Source organism: Mobula hypostoma, chromosome 9 (assembly GCF_963921235.1).
Source record: "Mobula hypostoma chromosome 9, sMobHyp1.1, whole genome shotgun sequence".
NCBI classification, from domain to species: domain Eukaryota; kingdom Metazoa; phylum Chordata; class Chondrichthyes; order Myliobatiformes; family Myliobatidae; genus Mobula; species Mobula hypostoma.
The window spans coordinates 17,265,349-17,283,392 of NC_086105.1; the positions used below are offsets into that span (position 1 = coordinate 17,265,349).

Sequence of the window (18,044 nt, forward strand, 5' to 3'; positions counted from 1 at the left end):
CATCTGCCGGACGATGCTGAGGATGTTCTGCGAGTCTGTGGTGGCCAGTCCTATCATGTTTGCTGTTGTATGCTGGGGCAGCAGGCTGAGGGTAGCAGACACCAACAGAATCAACAAACTCATTCATAAGGCCAGTGATGTTGTGGGGATGGAACTGGACTCTCTCACGGTGGTGTCTGAAAAGAGGATGCTGTCCAAGTTGCATGCCATCGTGATCAATGTCTCCCATCCACGACATAATGTACTGGGTGGGCACAGGAGTGCATTCAGCCAGAGACTGATTCCACCGAGATGCAACACGGAGCGTCATAGGAAGTCATTCCTGCCTGTGGCCATCAAACTTTACAACTCCTTCCTTGGAGGGTCAGACACCCTGAGCCAATAGGCTGGTCCTGGACTTATTTCATAATTTACTGGTATAATTTACATATTTCTATTTAACTATTTATGGTTCTATTACTATTTATTATTTATGGTGCAACTGTAACGAAAACCAATTTCCCCCAGGATCAATAAAGTATGACTATGACTATTAACCTCTACCCAGGAAGCTAAAGACAAGTTCTATGATGAACTCAGTGCTGCCACCATTCATTCACAGTGACTTTAATGCAGGAGTTGGCAGTGACCGCCACGGCTTGCCCTCCCTGTTTGGGACTGTTCAGAACTGGAAAGATGAAGGAAAACGGCCAGTGCCTCCCTGAACTCTGCTGCCTACATGACCTCTGTATCACTAACACCTTCTTCAGCAGCGAGCCTCAGCACAATGTGTCATGGAGACATCCAAGGTCCAAACATTGGCACCAACCTGATCTCATCTTCGCAAGACACAGCAGTCTTCAGATTGTCAAGGTGACATGCAGTTACCAGAGTGCAGATTGTGACACTGACCACTCCCTTGTGTGCAGCAAGGTAAAATTTCAGAAGGGATGGGAGGCCACACGTTGTCACCAGCAATACTGGTGACTCTGTAAAGATAGCAGAGTTTCTGCAAGCCTTGCAGGAAGCTCTGCCTGGCTGTCCTGACACCAATGTCAGCAAGAGACAGGAAACCCTGCGGGACACCATCTACAGCACTGGTGGGGGAAGACAGTTAAGTTTGCTGTCTGGTTTGAGGCCCACTCTGAAGTGCTGTTGCCTCTGATTGAGGAGAAAGAGAAAAGCACTGACCACATACAAGTCCTCTGCTAGCGAGAAGAACCTACAAGTACTCGGTCTACCTGGAACAAAGTTCAACAGGCGGTGTGCTAATGATTACTGGCTCCAGCTCTGCTCCAACATCCAGGAGGCTGCTGACACTGGCAACATCAGAGGAATGTACAATGGAATCAAGCTAGCCATTGGTCCATTACAGAGCAAGACTGCCCCACTAAAGTCATCAACGGGAGAGGTCATCAAGGACAGAACACAATAGATGGAACGCTGAGTTGAACATTACTCGGAGCTGTATGCCAGAGAGACTATCATTTTAAAAAAAAAAGCTCTGAACACCATTGAACCTCTGCTCACCATGATCAAACTTGATGAAGACCCCACATGGAGGAACTCAGCGAGGCACTAGAAGCACTTCCTTCTGGGAAAGCACCAGGAAAAATTGACATCCCTCCTAAGGTTCTCAAATGTGCCAAGGACACCCTCATCCCAGAGCTGCACCAAATCCTCTGCCAGTGTTGGAGAGAAGGCAGTGTACCCCAAGACATGAGGGATGCAAACATCATCACTCTCTACAAGAACAAGGGCGACAGGAGCAACTATAACAACTATCATGGCATCTCTCTTAGAGTTGTGGGGAAGCTTTTTGCTCAAGTTGCCCTGAAGTGTCTCCAACTGCTTGAAGAAAGGGTCTGTCTTGAGTCTCAGTGTGGGTTCAGGGCTGAGCAGTCCACCATCGACATGATCTTCTCCCTCATGTAACTGCTAGAGAAGTGCAGAAAACAGCAGAAACCACTCTACGTTGCCTTCATCAATCTTACTAAGGCAGTCGACCTTGTGCGCAGAAAGTGCCTCTTTGAGATCCTTGCCAAGATTGGCTGCCTCCCAATCCTACTCATCGGGTCGTTTCATGACAACATGAAGGGGACCATAGTGTTTGCCGGCTCTACATCAGAGTCCTTTAACATCCTCAGTGGGGTAAAATGGGTGTGTCCTTGCTCCAATGCCGTCCGGCATCTTCTTTGCTGTCCTGCTCAAGTCCGCCTTTGGGGAGGCCACTGAGGGCACTTAAACTCCATTCAAGATCAGACAGAAACTTCTTCAGGCTGTCAAGACTCAGAGCGAGGACCAAAATGTAGATAAGGCTCCTCAGAGACTTCCTGTTTGCTGATGACGCAGCTGTCGCAACTCACTTACAGCAGGAGCTACAAGATCTCATGACTCGCCTTGCGGAAACCTGCCAGGAGTTCGGCCTGAAGAGGACACAGGAGAGGGACAAGACATTGACGACAAGCCATCCATTAACATTGTCAACTATGAGCTGGAAGTCGTCCACAAATTCACATATCTGGGCTCCACGATGTTGGATAACCAGTCACTCAAAAGCAATATCAGCAAGCGCATCGGAAAAGTAGCCGCAGCTTTTTCAAGGTTGACTAAGGGAGTCTGGGCCAACGACAGACTCGCCATGAACACCAAAGTCCAGGTGTACACAACCTGTGTGCTGAGCACTTTGCTCTACGCTGGCAAAACTTGGACCCTGTGCACAAAACAAGAGCAGCGACTCAACGCTCTCCATATGCGCTGCCTCAGACGCGTACGTGGTATCACCTGGGAAGACAAGGTTACCAACAAGAGTGCTCAAAAGAACAGGTGCCACCTCCTTGTTCACCTTCCTCAAACGGGCGTATGTGCTGGCTAGGCCCATCTTGCCCATGGCAAATGGGCGTATACCAAAGGACATTCTCTTTGGGGAGCTGGACTCTGGAAAGAGACCAACAGGAAGACCCAGCTGCACTACAAGGGCACCTGCAAGCGTGACCTCAAGGCCCTTGGTATTAGCGCCAACCCGTGACAGTCACTTAATGCTTTATAGACATTAAGAAAGAGGATGTGCTGGAGCTTTTGGAAAGCATCAAGTTGGGTAAGTCACTGGGACCGGACGAGATATATACTTCAGGCTACTGTGGGAGGTGAGGGAGGAGATTGCTGATCCTCTAGCAATAATCTTTGCATCATCAATGGGGATGGGAGAGGTTCCGGAAGATTGGCGGGTTGCAGGTGTTGTTCCCTTATTCAAGAAAGGGAGTAGAGCTAGCCCAGGAAATTATAGACCAGTGAGTCTTACTTCAGTGGTTGGTTAGTTGATGGAAAAGATCCTGAGAGGCAGGATTTATGAACATTTGGAGAGGCATAATATGATCAAGAATAGTCAGCATGGCTTTGTCAAAGGCAGGTTGTGCCTTACAAGCCTGATTGAATTTTTTTGGGGATGTGATTAAACACATTGATGAAGGTAGAGTAGTAGATGTAGTGTATATGGATTTCAGCATTTGATAAGGTACCCCATGCAAGGCTTATTGAGAAAGTAAGGAGGCATAGGATCCACATATGGCTTGCCCAAAGAGTGGTTGTGGACAGGTCATATTCGGCATGGATGTTGGTGGCCAGTGGTGTGCCTCAAGGATCTGTTCTGGGGCCCCTCCTCTTCGTGATTTTTATAAATGACCTGGATGAGGAAGTTGGAGGGAAGGGTTAGTAAATTTGCTGATGACACAAAGGTTGGGGGCGTTGTGGATAATGTGGAGGGCTGTCAGAGGTTACAGCGGGACATCGATAGGATGCAAAATTGGGTTGAGAAGTAGCAGATGGAGTTCAACCCAGATAAGTGTGAGGTAGTTCATTTTGGTAGGTCAAATATAGTGGCAGAATATTGTATTAATGGTAAGACTCTTGGCATCGTGGAGGATCAGAGGGATCTTGGGGTCCGCGTCTATAGGACACTCAAAGCTGCTGCACAGGTTGACTCTGTGGTTAAGAAGACATGCGTTGTATTGGCCTTCATCAACCATGGGATTGAGTTTAAGAGCCAAGAGGTAATGGTACAGCTATATAGGACCCTGGTCAGACACCACATGGAGTACTGTGCTCAGTTCTGGTCACCTCATTACAAGAAGGATGTGGAAACTATAGAAAGGGTGCAGAGGAGATTTACAAGGACATTGCCTGGATTGGGGAGCATGCCTTATAAGAATAGGTTGAGTGAACTTGCCCTTTTCTCCTTGGAGCGATGGAGGACGAGAGGTGACCTGATACAGGTGTATAAGATGATGAGAGGCATTGATCGTGTGGATAGTCAGAGGCTTTTCCCCAGGGCTGAAATGGCTAACACGAGAGGGCACAGTTTTAAGGTGCTTGGAAGTAGGTACAGAGGAGATGTCGGGGGCAGGTTTTTTACGCAGAGGGTTGTGAGGGCGTGGAATGGGCTGCCGGCGATGGTGGTGGAGGTGGAAACGATAGGGTCTTTTAAGAGACTCCTGGATAGGTACATGGAGCTTAGAGAAATAGAGGGCTATGGGTAACCCTAGGTAATTACTAAAATAAGTACATGTTCGGCACGGCATTGTGGGCTGAAGGGCCTGTATTGTGCTGTAGGTTTTCTGTGTTCTATGTACTGATATCCAATAGGGTCTTCTGATCACAAGAAAAGCAACTAAGACAATCACTTGCTGTTAGACTGCACACAGTCTTTGCATACCTTTGCACACCTCTAATTAGCAGGCAACAACACAGTCGGCACCAAGTCCAACTCCTTCAATTTCTCCACCAACAAGCAACAATGCTAATGGGGTAGAACTGCAGTATTTCGAGTTCTTAATGTCCAGCAGGGTCTTGCGATAGTAAAAAAAAAATTAAAGACAATAACATATTTATTATTATTACCGTAGAACCCACTGTGTATGAGCATGCCACCATCTTAACCAGTTAGTTCATAGCTATCGATGAGTTATCTGCCGTTTCCACTTGAGCAGGCTCCTTACTCTATGCTTTAACTACCATCAACTCGTTCAGGATTAGATTCCCTTTTTATCCAAGTCTTTGACAAAACCTTGGTAATTTTTATTGGAGGATATGCTGATAATGCTCTGTGGATACCTTGAGCAAGTGAATGTTCATATTTAAGTTCTAGAGTTTATCTTCAGTTTTTAAGTCTTATCAATCATTTGTTCTTTAATAGTACTTAATAGAAACCAAGCCCCAGGGTAATTTGGTGCAAAACACTAAAGCTATGCTTATGATCTAACAATTACAATTTTTAAAAAGCCGGTGGTCTTGAGGACTACTGGGATAATTCGGCAAGTTTCCATCAAAAAGGGCCTCTGTTGTGCATTATCATTAAAAAAAACTTCTCCATGTTGACCAGTAGTAAAACGCCGAAGGCTGAATTGACTATCAACCTTTTGTTTTCAACTGCAAGATCAGTACTTGAAGCAATAAGTAGCTGATCTGCTAACAGATGCTGTGGAAGATTTCTATTTAGAATATCAATTTTCAGGCCATTTGCAGCTAATCAACTGGCAACAGCATGGAGAGCGAGTACAACATTGAAATGCTACCTGATATTTTCATCTTTTTGTGATAGTATTGTACATTAGATTTCAGACTCAAAATAAAAACCTGTATTTAAAACATGTCTTAATTTACTTCCCACCTTGTATGTCCATTGCTCATTTAATTTTTGGATTTTTGTATGGGAGAAGGTTGTTTTGTGCTTTTTCTGGAAAGGATTGGCCTTGTGTTAATTTCTTGTGCTTTTTGTCATTCTGTCAATATTAAATGGAAACTGGTTGTTGTGGCTTTATTTGTTAGAACATTTAAACTTCCATCCTGCTTCATCTATGTGGGAGAATATAACTTATATTGGCAACACTTCACTGTTTAATTCTATCATGTCATGGATGTTCTTGCCAAGTAGTATAGCTCTTGTATTATTTCTACATGGGAAATAGATTAGGTTATGAGGGCACTCGGTCCCCGTTTATTGTCATTTAGTAATGCATGCATTAAGAAATGATACAATGCTCCTCCAGTAGGATATCACAGAAACACGTCAGACCAAGACGAAACTGACGAAAACCACATAATTATAACATATAGTTACAACAGTGCAAAGCAATACCGTAATTTGATAAAGAGCAGACCATGGGCACGGTTAAAAAAAAGTCTCAAAGTCCCTATAGCCTCATCATCTCACGTAGACAGTAGAAGGAAGAAACTCTCTCTGCCATGAACCTCCAGCGCAGCAAACTTTCCGATGTGGCACCCTGGAAGCACCCAACCACAGCCGACTGAGTCCGTCCGAAAGCTTCGAGCCTCCGACACCGAGCACCATCTCTGCCGAGCGCTTCGACCCCTGCCCCGACTGCCAAGCAACAGGCAAAGCCGAGGATTCGGGGCCTTCTCCTCCGGAGATTCTGGATCGCACAGTAGCAGCGGCAGCGAAATAGGCATTTCAGAAGTTTCACCAGATGTTCCTCTGTGCTTCTCATGTCTGTCTCCATCAAATCAGGATTGTGCACGGCATCCTACTTGACAGATTACAGATATTCATTCCGGAGTGGCCGCTGCGTGCTGTGTCGCGCCGCCATCTTCTCTTCGAAAGATCCTTCGATTAGTAATTACGCTGCTTTGGTTATTTTTTCTGGAGTAAGAGGCCGAGGGGAGTTCTGATGGTTTATAAGATTATTAGAGGATTTGGTAGAGTGGACAGTTGGTATCGTTTTCCCATGCTTGAACTGCCTAAAACCATAGGGCATACATTTAAGGTCAGCGGGGGAGTTGAGTTTAAAGGAGGTTTCATCATTTTCTGGTGAACCTCCAGCTTCTGCACCCTCTTCAAAGCTTCCATAACCATCCTATAGTGTGATGACCAGAACTGCACACAATACTCCAAATATGATCGAACTAAAGTTTCGTACAGTTGTAGCATGACTTTCTACTTCTCATACTCGGCCCCCGGCTCATGAAGGCAAGTGTGCCATAAGCTACCTAACCACCGCGTTGCTAGTTTCAGACAGCTATATACTTGCATCCCTAGATTCCTTTGTCCATGAGTATTTCTAAGGGTCCATATATTTACAATATACTTCTCTTGCATTTAACTTTCCAAATACCTAATTGAGCTATATCCTGCTGTATCCTTTCGCAACCTTTCTTAGTACCGGTATCTACAATGAGATTTTCGGAATTGAAGTAAGTTATGGTGACTGGCATATGGTCTGTGAAAGTTCGCCATGAGCCCAGGAATAAAACAGAGGAGACAGTCTTGGATTCATGTTTCATTGTTTGTTTTTTTTTTCTTGTTGTTAGGGTAGAATAGCAACTAAGGCTTGAATTTGCTTTGTACTGGTATTTAAAGTATCCTATCTAGTTACCCAGTTGAAGGCTGCCAAGTCTTGTTGGGAGAGTACACTTCATGTTTTGGTTGCAAGGGTTATTGATGAGGCAACATGGTGATCCTGTTACAATTGTTTTGTAAAATAACTTTTGGATGCAGATTTTTTTTTTGTTATCAAATATTAATTCCTGCCTACTGGATGTTTTCTCAGCAGATTCACATTGTAACATTGTCACCACTGCACTTTTAGATTTTAAGCCTAGATTGTCTGTCAATGCTTTCTTGAACAGAACATTTCAAGCGGTAAATTACTAATAAAATATTAGTTATTGCAGGTAAATGTTTGGGATCCATTCCAAGATATTAAGTCAGATGGACATTGTATGCTGCTCATGTTTACAGCTGCCATCCACTTCAAGGTTCAACATGTGCATTTAGAGATTCTCTTCTGCACACTACTGTTATAACATGCGGTTATTTGAGTTACCGTTGCCTTCCTGTCAGCTTGAACTAGTCTGGCTATTCTCTTCTGACCTCGCTCATTAACAAGAGATTTTCGCCCACAGAATTGCCACTCACTGGATTATTTTGTTGTTGTTTTTCCACACCTTTCTCTGTAAACTCCAGAGACCTGTGCATGAAAATCACAGGAGATCAGCTGTTTCTGAGATATTCAAACTACCCCATCTGACCAACAATCATTCCACAGTCAAAGTCACCTAGATCACATTGCTTCCCTCACAACACGCTGGAGGAACTCAGCAGGTCGGGCAGCATCCATGGAAAAGATTGGTCGACGTTTCGGGCCGGAACCCTTCATCAGGACTCACGTCAGGACAGTCCTGACGAAGGGTTCCAGTCCAAAACGTCGACCGATCTTTTCCATGGATGCTGCCCGACCTGCTGAGTTCCTCCAGCGTGTTGTGAGTGTTGCTTTGACCCCAGCATCTGCAGATTATTTTGTGTTCACATTGCTTCCCCATTCTGATGTTTGTTCTGAACAACAACTGAACCTCTTGACCATACCTGCATGCTTTTATGTATTGAGATGCTGCTGCATGATTGGCTGATCGGATATAGTGAGCAGGTATACTTAATAAAGCGGCCACTGATTGTATATTAAATATACCCAGTGGCAATGGCATCGTTTTCTTTGGTCACAACCATAAATATAATTTATATATTACTATTTGGTACATTTTAATAAAATAAAAGAAGAAAGTAAAGCATGTGTTTTTCTAATTGTATAAATGTTTTGTATTCATTAACAACTGAAATTTTTACTTGTAGGTGCCAATGATTTTGGTTGGTAATAAGTGTGATTTGGAGGAAGAGCGAGTGGTTGGAAAGGAACAAGGACAGAATCTAGCAAGACAGTGGTGTAACTGTGCCTTTCTTGAATCCTCTGCAAAGTCAAAGATTAATGTTAATGAGGTGAGCTTCGTTCTTTTCTGCAAATTAACTTTCAGAACAATCTTCAGTCTTGTGTTGTATTAAACAGATTTACCTGCTGGGAAAATCTCCACTCATTTGTTGATTAAACTTCAAACAAATTGCACAAGTCTGATCCTTTCTTCAATGGCATTCAGGTCGCAGGCCTTCAATGAAAAACTAAACATGTGTGGAATGTGTTGAAATTAAGTTTGAGATGCATTATTGAATGCAGATAAATCTTATCCATGCTTGAGAATGGCTTAACTGAGCATATGATATTATATTTATTGATCTACACTGAGAGCGTGTTAATGGACCACTTCCTCGAATGTTCATGTTCTTGTGATGTGATGTATGGCAGAATGATGTGCAGTTTGTAGGCATTGGTATTACCTCCTCTTGTCCTTATGGCCAGTACATATAGGTAATGTAACATCCTGGTTCACATTTTTATTGATATGTTGTAAGTATTTCATTTAGCATTTCTGTAAGAGCAGTCTGCTCTGCTTTCAGTCTGTTTGGGTTATTGTTGAAGATGAGGAATGTGTGCCATCCAATTAGGATGGTGGAACTGGGAGGTTTTTGGTGAGGGGCACTAAGGTTGGTCTTGGGGCTTTGTTCGGTGGGAGATGAAGAAAGAAGGCATTGGGGAGAAATGGTTGTAGGATTTGACCCAGTGCGGACTGTGGTTTGGTGGATCCACGTGCTGAGAACAACTGAGGATCAGTAAATATCGATGAAGTGCTGAGCTCCAACTTGTGCACATTTGACTGTTTAATTAAAATGGGCCCTTATATATTTGTTTTTCTTTACTAACCCTTTAGTTATAATTCCTTTAATCATATGCAGTGTACTGTCTGTTATGACGTGGCACTAATTTGTAACAGGGTTGCCGATTACACAGCATCCACACAAACCGGGGTTTGGGGTGGGAGAGCCATCTCAATTTCACGGGTTTGGTGGGACTGGAGTGCGTCTTTCCTACACTTGCACAGCCAAGGAAACCAGGGGGTTTCAGTACCAAAAAACAATCCAAAAGTTATCAAATTCCAACTCCTTCCTGCTGGACAATTTCTCAGCAGGTTCACATTGGCACTTCGGTAGGTTAAGTTGCATCACTGCAATTTTAGATGTTAAACCTAGATTGTCTGTCAATGTACAAATGAAATTTAGTTATTGCAGTTAAATGTTTGGGATTCATTCTAAGATATTGGGTTTAAAGGACATTGTATATTACCTGTGTGTTACTACTGCCTTGATATTGTAAAAGTCTTCTGGTATGTTAATAGATCAGCCAAATTACTATAGAACCAGCTTTGATCCCTGACTTTAAGTGTCCCAAGTAACAGTCACTGAATGAGACTGTTTTGTAGTCCTTTCGTTTCCAGCTTCAAATACCATGAAGCAATTAAACACAAAAAGCATGAGGTGGCTTCAAGAACAGTCCCTGTTTCTCGATCATAGAGCCCAGCAAGTGAATAACCAGATGAAGCTGAAGCTAGGAATACTGAGCAGATGAGTTCCCTCAACTGCTTCGTAAAATCAGGCATCGCAGAAGCTGGTCAATGACCATTTGATTCATTCCATGTGTTATCTAAAACTGGCAAAGAGTACTTATTACAGCAGAAAATGTGGGAGCAGAGGAATTTTATTCAGGATCTACCTACTCCTTGGTCAGGTTACTCTATTGCATTTGCAGCACTGGTATCTACCACATTAGCATTAACAACTTCATAGACACATACTGTTCTCAAAATGATGGAAGGTGTCATTGCAATTGCCGTCAAGTGACACTTTATTTCCACTAATATCCACCATCTTTTCCAGGTGGAATAAAGTGGTTCAAGGAGATGGTTCTCTGTATTACTTTTGAGAGCTGTTACTAATGGTGGCATTAGAAAACAAAGGAGATGAAAATTTCTTGTTTCTTTTTGGAAGTAGATTATAGAACATTGGGTATTCTGAAGAATATTCAGTGTTTGTTTTTACTGTCAATATCTCATTGTTTTTACATTCAATGTAATTGGATTTGTTTAATGCACTTAAAATCAAACAGCATAGGAGGCACCCATACACCCTACTGCTGTATGGTGAGGGACACTAAGGTTGGCCTTGGGCCTTTTTGATCGGCGGGAGATAAAAGAGAGTGATCTAATTCCTTCAGTTTTAATTTCTCTTTCCCTGCAAAGTTCTTTCATGGATGTATCCTAATTAGAAGTTGATATCAAATTCATTTTCCGATTTCTGCCAACTTTACGAACATAACAGCACGGTACAGGCCCTTTGTCCCACAATGTTGTGCTGACCTTTTAACCTACTAAGGTCAATCTAACTCTTCCCTCCTAATTTTGACTATCCTTACTAAATACCTTTTTCAATATTTTCTCTATTGAGAATTAATCTAGCTTTTCTAGTCTCTGCCATGTGGTGATGAAATGAGGTGGCATCAACCTGAATCTTTGACTTTGTTTCTGTCTGCAAAATGCTGCCTGACCCACATTAATTCCAGCATTTTCTGTTTTTGCATCTGATGTCAAACCTAAGCGGTATTTCTCCTTTTTTGCGCAGAGATTAACTCTGCATCTTCTATAGGACCTTAAGAAATTTGCTAAGGTGCTGTGCTAGAATTGACAGTTTTCTAGTTAAAAGCTGGTTTTACACTAAGCTTCTTATTTACAAAGACAATGATATTTAAATATCCTTGATAGTTTATCCCACTGCTTCAATTCAGTTTGAGCCACCTAATTGTGAGCAACATTGCAGGCAGAAAAGATTAAATGTGGATGTAAAATGCTACCAGTGGCAAAGATGATTATGCAAGGCTTGGATTGATAGCATTCGAGTGAATTTCATTATACTTGTTGCTAAAGTATTTAATTTAAAATATCACGTATTGCAATAACATCTTTTATTTAGATATTATGAAATATTTTAGTTGATTTTCTAAAAAAAAAAGAGAAATTTAATTGAGCAATATATACCATAAATTCAGTTGTTTGTGTGAAAGAATTTTGGGGTTGGGTGATGTAACCAGTGCCACTTATTCAAATGCACCAATGCAAAAAAATAGTCCGGCTTCTTACCTCTTCTCACCTGTCTATCGCCTCCCCCTTTGCCCCCTCCTCCATCCCTTTCTCCTGTGGTGTACTCTCCTCCCCTATCAATTTCCCTCCTCTCAAAATATGAAATTTTTATTTATTCCCATAGATGCTGTCTGACCTGCTGAATTCCTCCAGCATTTTTTTGAAAATCTTGTTTCTGAACAGTCTGAAAGTATTTTTAAGGACGTTGTGAAAATTAGGTATTTGCTTAAATTTTACTGTTGAAATATTTTTGTTCACAGATTTTTTATGATCTGGTCCGACAAATCAACAGAAAATCACCGGTTTATGGAAGGCCTCCAAAGCCAGCAAAATGCCAGCTGCTTTAATAATCCTATTTTAACTTTGAGCCAGGTAAAAACAAAGTTGCATTCAACCTCATGTTGATAACTATATGCAAAGGATGGCTGGGTGGGGATTCTATGAAGAATGGTAGTGCTATATGTATTTTAAGCAAATGCCCCTTTTTATCAGCAAACATTTCTCTTGGAAATTGTGCATGCATCCCTTTGTGACGAGAGTCAATTTGTCAGTATTCTAAAGTCTTCTATTATATTTACAAAACCTGGTGGCTGCAGGATAAGCCTGCAGAGTCAGTTCAGGCCAAAGTGCCTGGTAAATAGTAAAAGCACGTAAACATGGATCATGAACTGCAGGGTACCCAAAAGTCAGTCCCTTGGCGCGGTGCGTGTTCATCACTGAGGCGAGTGAAGCCCATACAGTAGCCTGATGGCTGCAGGGCAACAACTGCTCCTGAATCTGGTGGCAAGGGAACAAAGACTCCTACACCTTCCACCAGCAGCAGCAAGGAGGAGACTGGTGAAATGCAGACAGACAGCGCTGAGCACCTCTTTATTTTCCCCTCTCATCCTCAACTCTGGTTTATTTCTCTTACTTCCCTTTGTTTTTTCCCCTTTCTTTCCACCCCATTTTGTAGCATTCTCCGCATAACCTTTGATACCCTTACTATTAAAGAATCAATCTATCAACCTTCACTTTAAATATACCCAATGACTTGGCCTCCACATCTCTCTGTAGCAATAAATTCTACAGATTCATCACTGTCTGGCGAAAGAAATTCCTCCTCATCTCAGTTATAAAGGAACATCCTTCTATTTTGAGGCTGTGCCTTCTGGTCCTAGACTCTCCCACTGTTGGAAACATTCTCTCCATGCCCAGTCTGTTTAGGCCTTTCAATTTACTTCTTCTCCCCTTCCTCTCCCCCCCCCCCAATGCTAGCAGATTCTTTATTAGATAAGATGCCCAAGAATGTAGTCTGACCAGTGCCTTAAAGCCCCAGCATTGCATCCTTGCTTTTCTGTTGTCATCCTCTCAAAGTGAATGCTAATATTGCATTTGCCTTCCTATAGCACAAAGTAAGGATCCAATATGGCACTTTCGATTTCTTGCTCAATACCACATCAGCATTTGTTCTCTAAACAAATGGAAGTTTAATACTGTATTTTGAGCAGTGTTTTTGAAAACAAATTGAAGAGTCTGATCCAGCCTATCAGACTTATTCAATAGAAAACAAAAGAATGTTTTTAAAAATCAGGTGTTAATATAAATGCTGGTTATAATAGTAAAGTAGATGTTAATTTGTTAATTATTATATTGTTTTAGTAGAACTTGAACTTTTTAGAAATGCTACAGATATATATTGGTAATATTGAAAAGTACTGCTATGTGCATGTGATGCTACTGCAAGTAAGCTTGAGACAAGTTTTAAGTAGGTTTGTATTGATGTAAACCTAAGGAACATATTCACATAGGATATAATTTGTACTGAAGATTTAAAATGTGGAATAAGTAGTCAGGAAGCAATAATGAAAATTGATTTGGATAAGCCTATGTTGAGAAGTTTGATGGGTTTTGGGTCAGACAACAATTGGATTGGCTTTTGTCTGTCAATGACAAGCTGTATAGTACAGTGGATTCTGGTTAATTGGCCCAAATCGGAACCAGTATATTTTGGTCAAATTACGCGGCTGCCCCCAATTAACTGAAGTTTCATGGAAATAGTTTTCTTAGTATGAAAAATACAGACTGCCATTTAATTGAGTTACAAATTATGTATTTAAATGAAATGCAGAAATTAGAAACTACCAGTACTACTGCTGACTGTCCATTATGTCTGACGATGACTGGAAACTTGTGCAAGAGAGTTTCTAAAGTGGAAAAGCCATTGCACTGGGGCAGTTACATTCTCAACCTCAGAAGTCTGGGTCAATGATATGAATATTGTCACAACTGGTGTCTTCCTTGGCTTGCTGAACTCTATGACTTATGTGCCTCGTCATGTTCTTCGCTCTCCACGGAGCTTTGCAGAACCACCTTCCTAGCTGTTGGATCTCACTGTAGATCTCATCTGCCCGGTGTGCCAGAGTAGGCTTCGCATGCTAGGATAGGTATGTCCCCATCTCACTCAAGGTATGACACCCGCTGGGTAACCTCACCTGGTTTAGCCCACCTGTCAAAGTGGCATGCTGAGGTGTGGTCACTGTCACATGCAAACAGCTACTTGGAGCCACAGTTGAGAGCTGAGTGTCCAGTGGGGATCAAAGGTAACATTCAAGATGATTATTAATACCTTCAAATTCTTTGGAGTTCCTAACATGTTTAAGTGGTGAAATAATTTCATTTTCACTCCTAGCTGTTTCTGGCATTTACAAGCCTGAATGCTTAAAACCGCAATGAGCAAAACAGTTCTGAATTGGCTTTCTGCTTATTTCTCGCTGACTATCAGTGACAAAAATCACTGCATTTTGAACACAAACACACACAACTAACATTATTTAAAATCTGTTCGCTCTGAGTAAGGTGTATTGTCTAAAGGCCACACAAGCACACATGACTGATACTAGTTAGAAACTATACGGCAACAGTCTTCTGTCCCAATTAAGCAGCATAGAGTCCCAAATAAATGAAGTGAATACTGGCTATTTTTTAAAATTAATTTTGTTCTTCAAGAGTTGTACCAAATGTGCCGCTGTCCTGATTAATCGATTGTCCAATCAACTGTATTTGATTAGATTGTTCATTTTAAATTCAAGCTGTATTAACTTACTAAAGTTTAACTTTTTTTTATATACTTCTAGATATGATGAACTATTTCTCATTTTGACAGTGCCAGCATTCCACTTTACTGAACTCATTGACAATTGAAAAATGGACTTTCCTGTGGTGGTATCTTTCAACAAGCAGATGAAAGCTCCCAAGTCATTTTGCACAAAAAAAACAAAGCTATTTTTTAACTTCAGAAACATTCTATTAGTAGGTAACTGTTAATCCGCATCCTACTTTCAGTGTTATTGTTGATCATATTGGAGGAAGTATTCCTTTTACCAGTGTTGTATTGAACTTATAATGAGTAGTAAGTCCGGTTTTGTCAAATAAAAGCTGTAATTTACTGGAAGCACCACTATTTTAGCATCATTTAGATGGAAGTCCAAAGATATCTTTAGATGATTTCTCACAGCTGACTCTGCTTCTTTGATATTTGTAGCTTCTTTAAAATGGAGATGCAAGATAATAGTTCCAGTGATTAACTGTGCTCTGATAATTGCAACAGCTATTAAAATAATTTTTTTAAATTTTAGAACAACCTGTGGAAATTATGATTATTATGTACAGAAAATGTATGTTTCTGTCTCATTTATATTTTGTCTTTGGTCTATAATGCTTTTAAATAGCTGTTAACATTTTCAGAAAAATGTCTTTCCTTGTGAGTTTCTTCTGTTTACATGAGGAATAATGTTTATATGAATTGTACAGTGCGGGTCTACATCCGGAAGTATATATTTTAACATATTTTAAGATTTTGCAAGTTTGCTTGGAGGTCTAAATGCTCCTGCAGCTGTAGGTTCTCACTGTAATTCTGCTTGCTTATGCATATTTGTAATTATGAGTACCAAATATACATTAAATTAGACATTGCCTGTTAGTGGTTACGTTATGCGTGTGCTGTTTTGTTGAAATGTTTCTTGGTGGAAGAGTATTGTGGGTATTGATGGTGAATGTGAGAAATAATTATCTGAGTGTACTTGGTTACATGGCCTAAATTCTGCTAATTTTATTTAACAATGCCTTTATGCTTTGTATGCATTAACTTTTGGATAGAAGTTTATCTGAGGAATTGAGGCACAGTAATTTGAAATTGAAAATTAATGCTACATGTGCTTTAAGGTGGCCAAATGCAAACTTAAAAAGCCTTAATTTTCATAGTGGTGCAATTTTTTTTTTTGCATAACCTATTCAGTTCCATAAATTTAGATTGCCGTGCAAGGGCTTGCATTATGATTATCTACCACTTGAATGTTTTGTCATGTTTTAATTGCAAGTAAATAAAGTATCTGTTTAACTTTTGTAAATGTAACATTTGAATGATGTGTGTGAAGTTGGTGGTTTCATTTTTGAAGTTTTATTAGCAATTCAAAAACATCATCTTGGAGTAGGCTACGTATTTTTTGCTTAGTATTATTGGGAGTAGCTATGTATATCTATTCATTTTTTTAGTCTGCTATTGTATTGGTAAAGTTCAAAGTAAATTTATTATCGAAGTACATACGTCACTAGAACAACTATTTTCTTGCAGGTGTACTCAATAAATCCATAATAGAATCAATAATAACCATAACAGAATCAATGTAAGTCTGCGCCAACATGGGCATTCAACCAGTGTGCAAAAACAACAAACTCTGCAAATGCAAAAAGAAGTAGTAATAATAAAAAAAAATATCGAACATGAGATGGTGTTCTTGAAAGTGAGTCCATTGATTTTGGAAACATTTCATTGATGGGGCAAGTGAAGTTGGGTGAAGGTATCCCCTTTGGTTCAAAAGCCTGATGGTTGAGGGGTAGTAACTGTTCCTAAACCTGGTGGTAATCACTGCACCAAAGTAATTGATTAATATAGAAATGTGCTAAGGAAACTAATTTCTTAGTGACTGGAAATACTCTTCTGCATCAGTAAATCCTTTAATTATAAGCCAACATTTGATTTATAACATTCGAAAATACCTTTTAGCCCATTTCGTAATTTAGAAAATAAGTTTTTACTCATGTTTTCTACTTGCAGGGTTAACATTCGTGTTTTTATCTCTACAACTTAAAAACTAGTATCTGTAAATTCCCTCAATAAGCAAGTGATTACTTGTGAAACCCATGCAGTGCTCTACCATTAGTGTCAGTTCAGAAATTCACTGGCCACTAAAATTGAATCTCAGTTCTTGAGTGGAATGTCAAGAAAGAAAGACAGTGCACTTTGTTCAAATTGTATTAAGTTGATTATATTATAATATTCTGTTAGTTTCATTAAATGCCTGAGGATGCTAATCAGAAAGGTTATGTCTCTTTTTGCATCTGTCCAGCATAGGTATTCTCGCTAAGTCTGCCCTCATTTACAACAGGTGAGAATTGAGTTACAACTCTGTATAATAGTCCAAACTTGAAATTTAATAAATGATGAGAAAGCAGAATTTCTTAGATTTATTTTTAACCAATGGGGTTACAATAACTATGTCCAATACCTTTTCATTATGAGCTTAACCCCATTTGCTGTGAGCCATTCTAATGGCCCAAAAGTGCGCACAATACTCCAAATGCTGACTGAACAATGCCTTATAAAGCCTCAGCATTATATCCTTGTTTTTATATTCTAGTCATCTTGAAATAAATGCTAACATTGTATTTGCCTTCCTTACTACTAACTTAAACTGCGAGTTAACCTTTAGAGAATTGTGCACTCGGGCTCGAGTCCTATTGCACCTCCAATTTCTGAATTTGCTCTCTATTTAGAAAATAGTCTACATCTTTACTCCTACCAACGTTCATGACCAACACTTCCCTACATTGTATTCTACCTCTGACTTCTTTGCCCATTCTCCTAATCTGTCCAAATCCTCCTGCAGACTCCCTGCTTCCTCAGTAATGCTTGACCCTTCACCTATGTTTGTAGTGTCCACAAATCTGGCGACAAAGCCATCAATTTTATCAAACAGATCATTAACATATAACTTGAAAAGCAGCGAACCTAAAGCCAACCCCTGCAGAACACCACTAATCTCCAGCAGCCAATCAAAAAAGGCCCCCCCTTTTTTTTGTTTTAACCCACTCTTTGCTCCTTGCCAGTCAACTGGTTTTCTGACCAGGCTAGTATCCTTCCTGTAAAGCTGTGGGCT

At 40.7% G+C, this 18,044-nt stretch overlaps 1 protein-coding gene across 2 annotated transcripts in view; it reads left to right on the forward strand.

The window, feature by feature from the left end:
• The window catches only part of LOC134351531 (ras-related protein Rap-1b), a 64,246-nt gene extending 46,919 nt beyond the window's left edge, over positions 1-17,327 (forward strand). The window contains exons 7-9 of one of the 2 annotated variants that reach the window (XM_063057804.1): positions 8,621-8,764; positions 12,108-12,219; positions 14,993-17,327. In XM_063057804.1, the coding sequence (XP_062913874.1) occupies positions 8,621-8,764; positions 12,108-12,194 (231 nt within the window). In that variant the 3' untranslated portion in view covers positions 12,195-12,219; positions 14,993-17,327. Of the gene's footprint in view, positions 1-8,620; positions 8,765-12,107; positions 12,220-14,963 lie in introns of both variants that reach the window. The other variant, XM_063057802.1, reaches the window with a different exon arrangement.
• Positions 17,328-18,044: the final 717 nt, after the last annotated feature.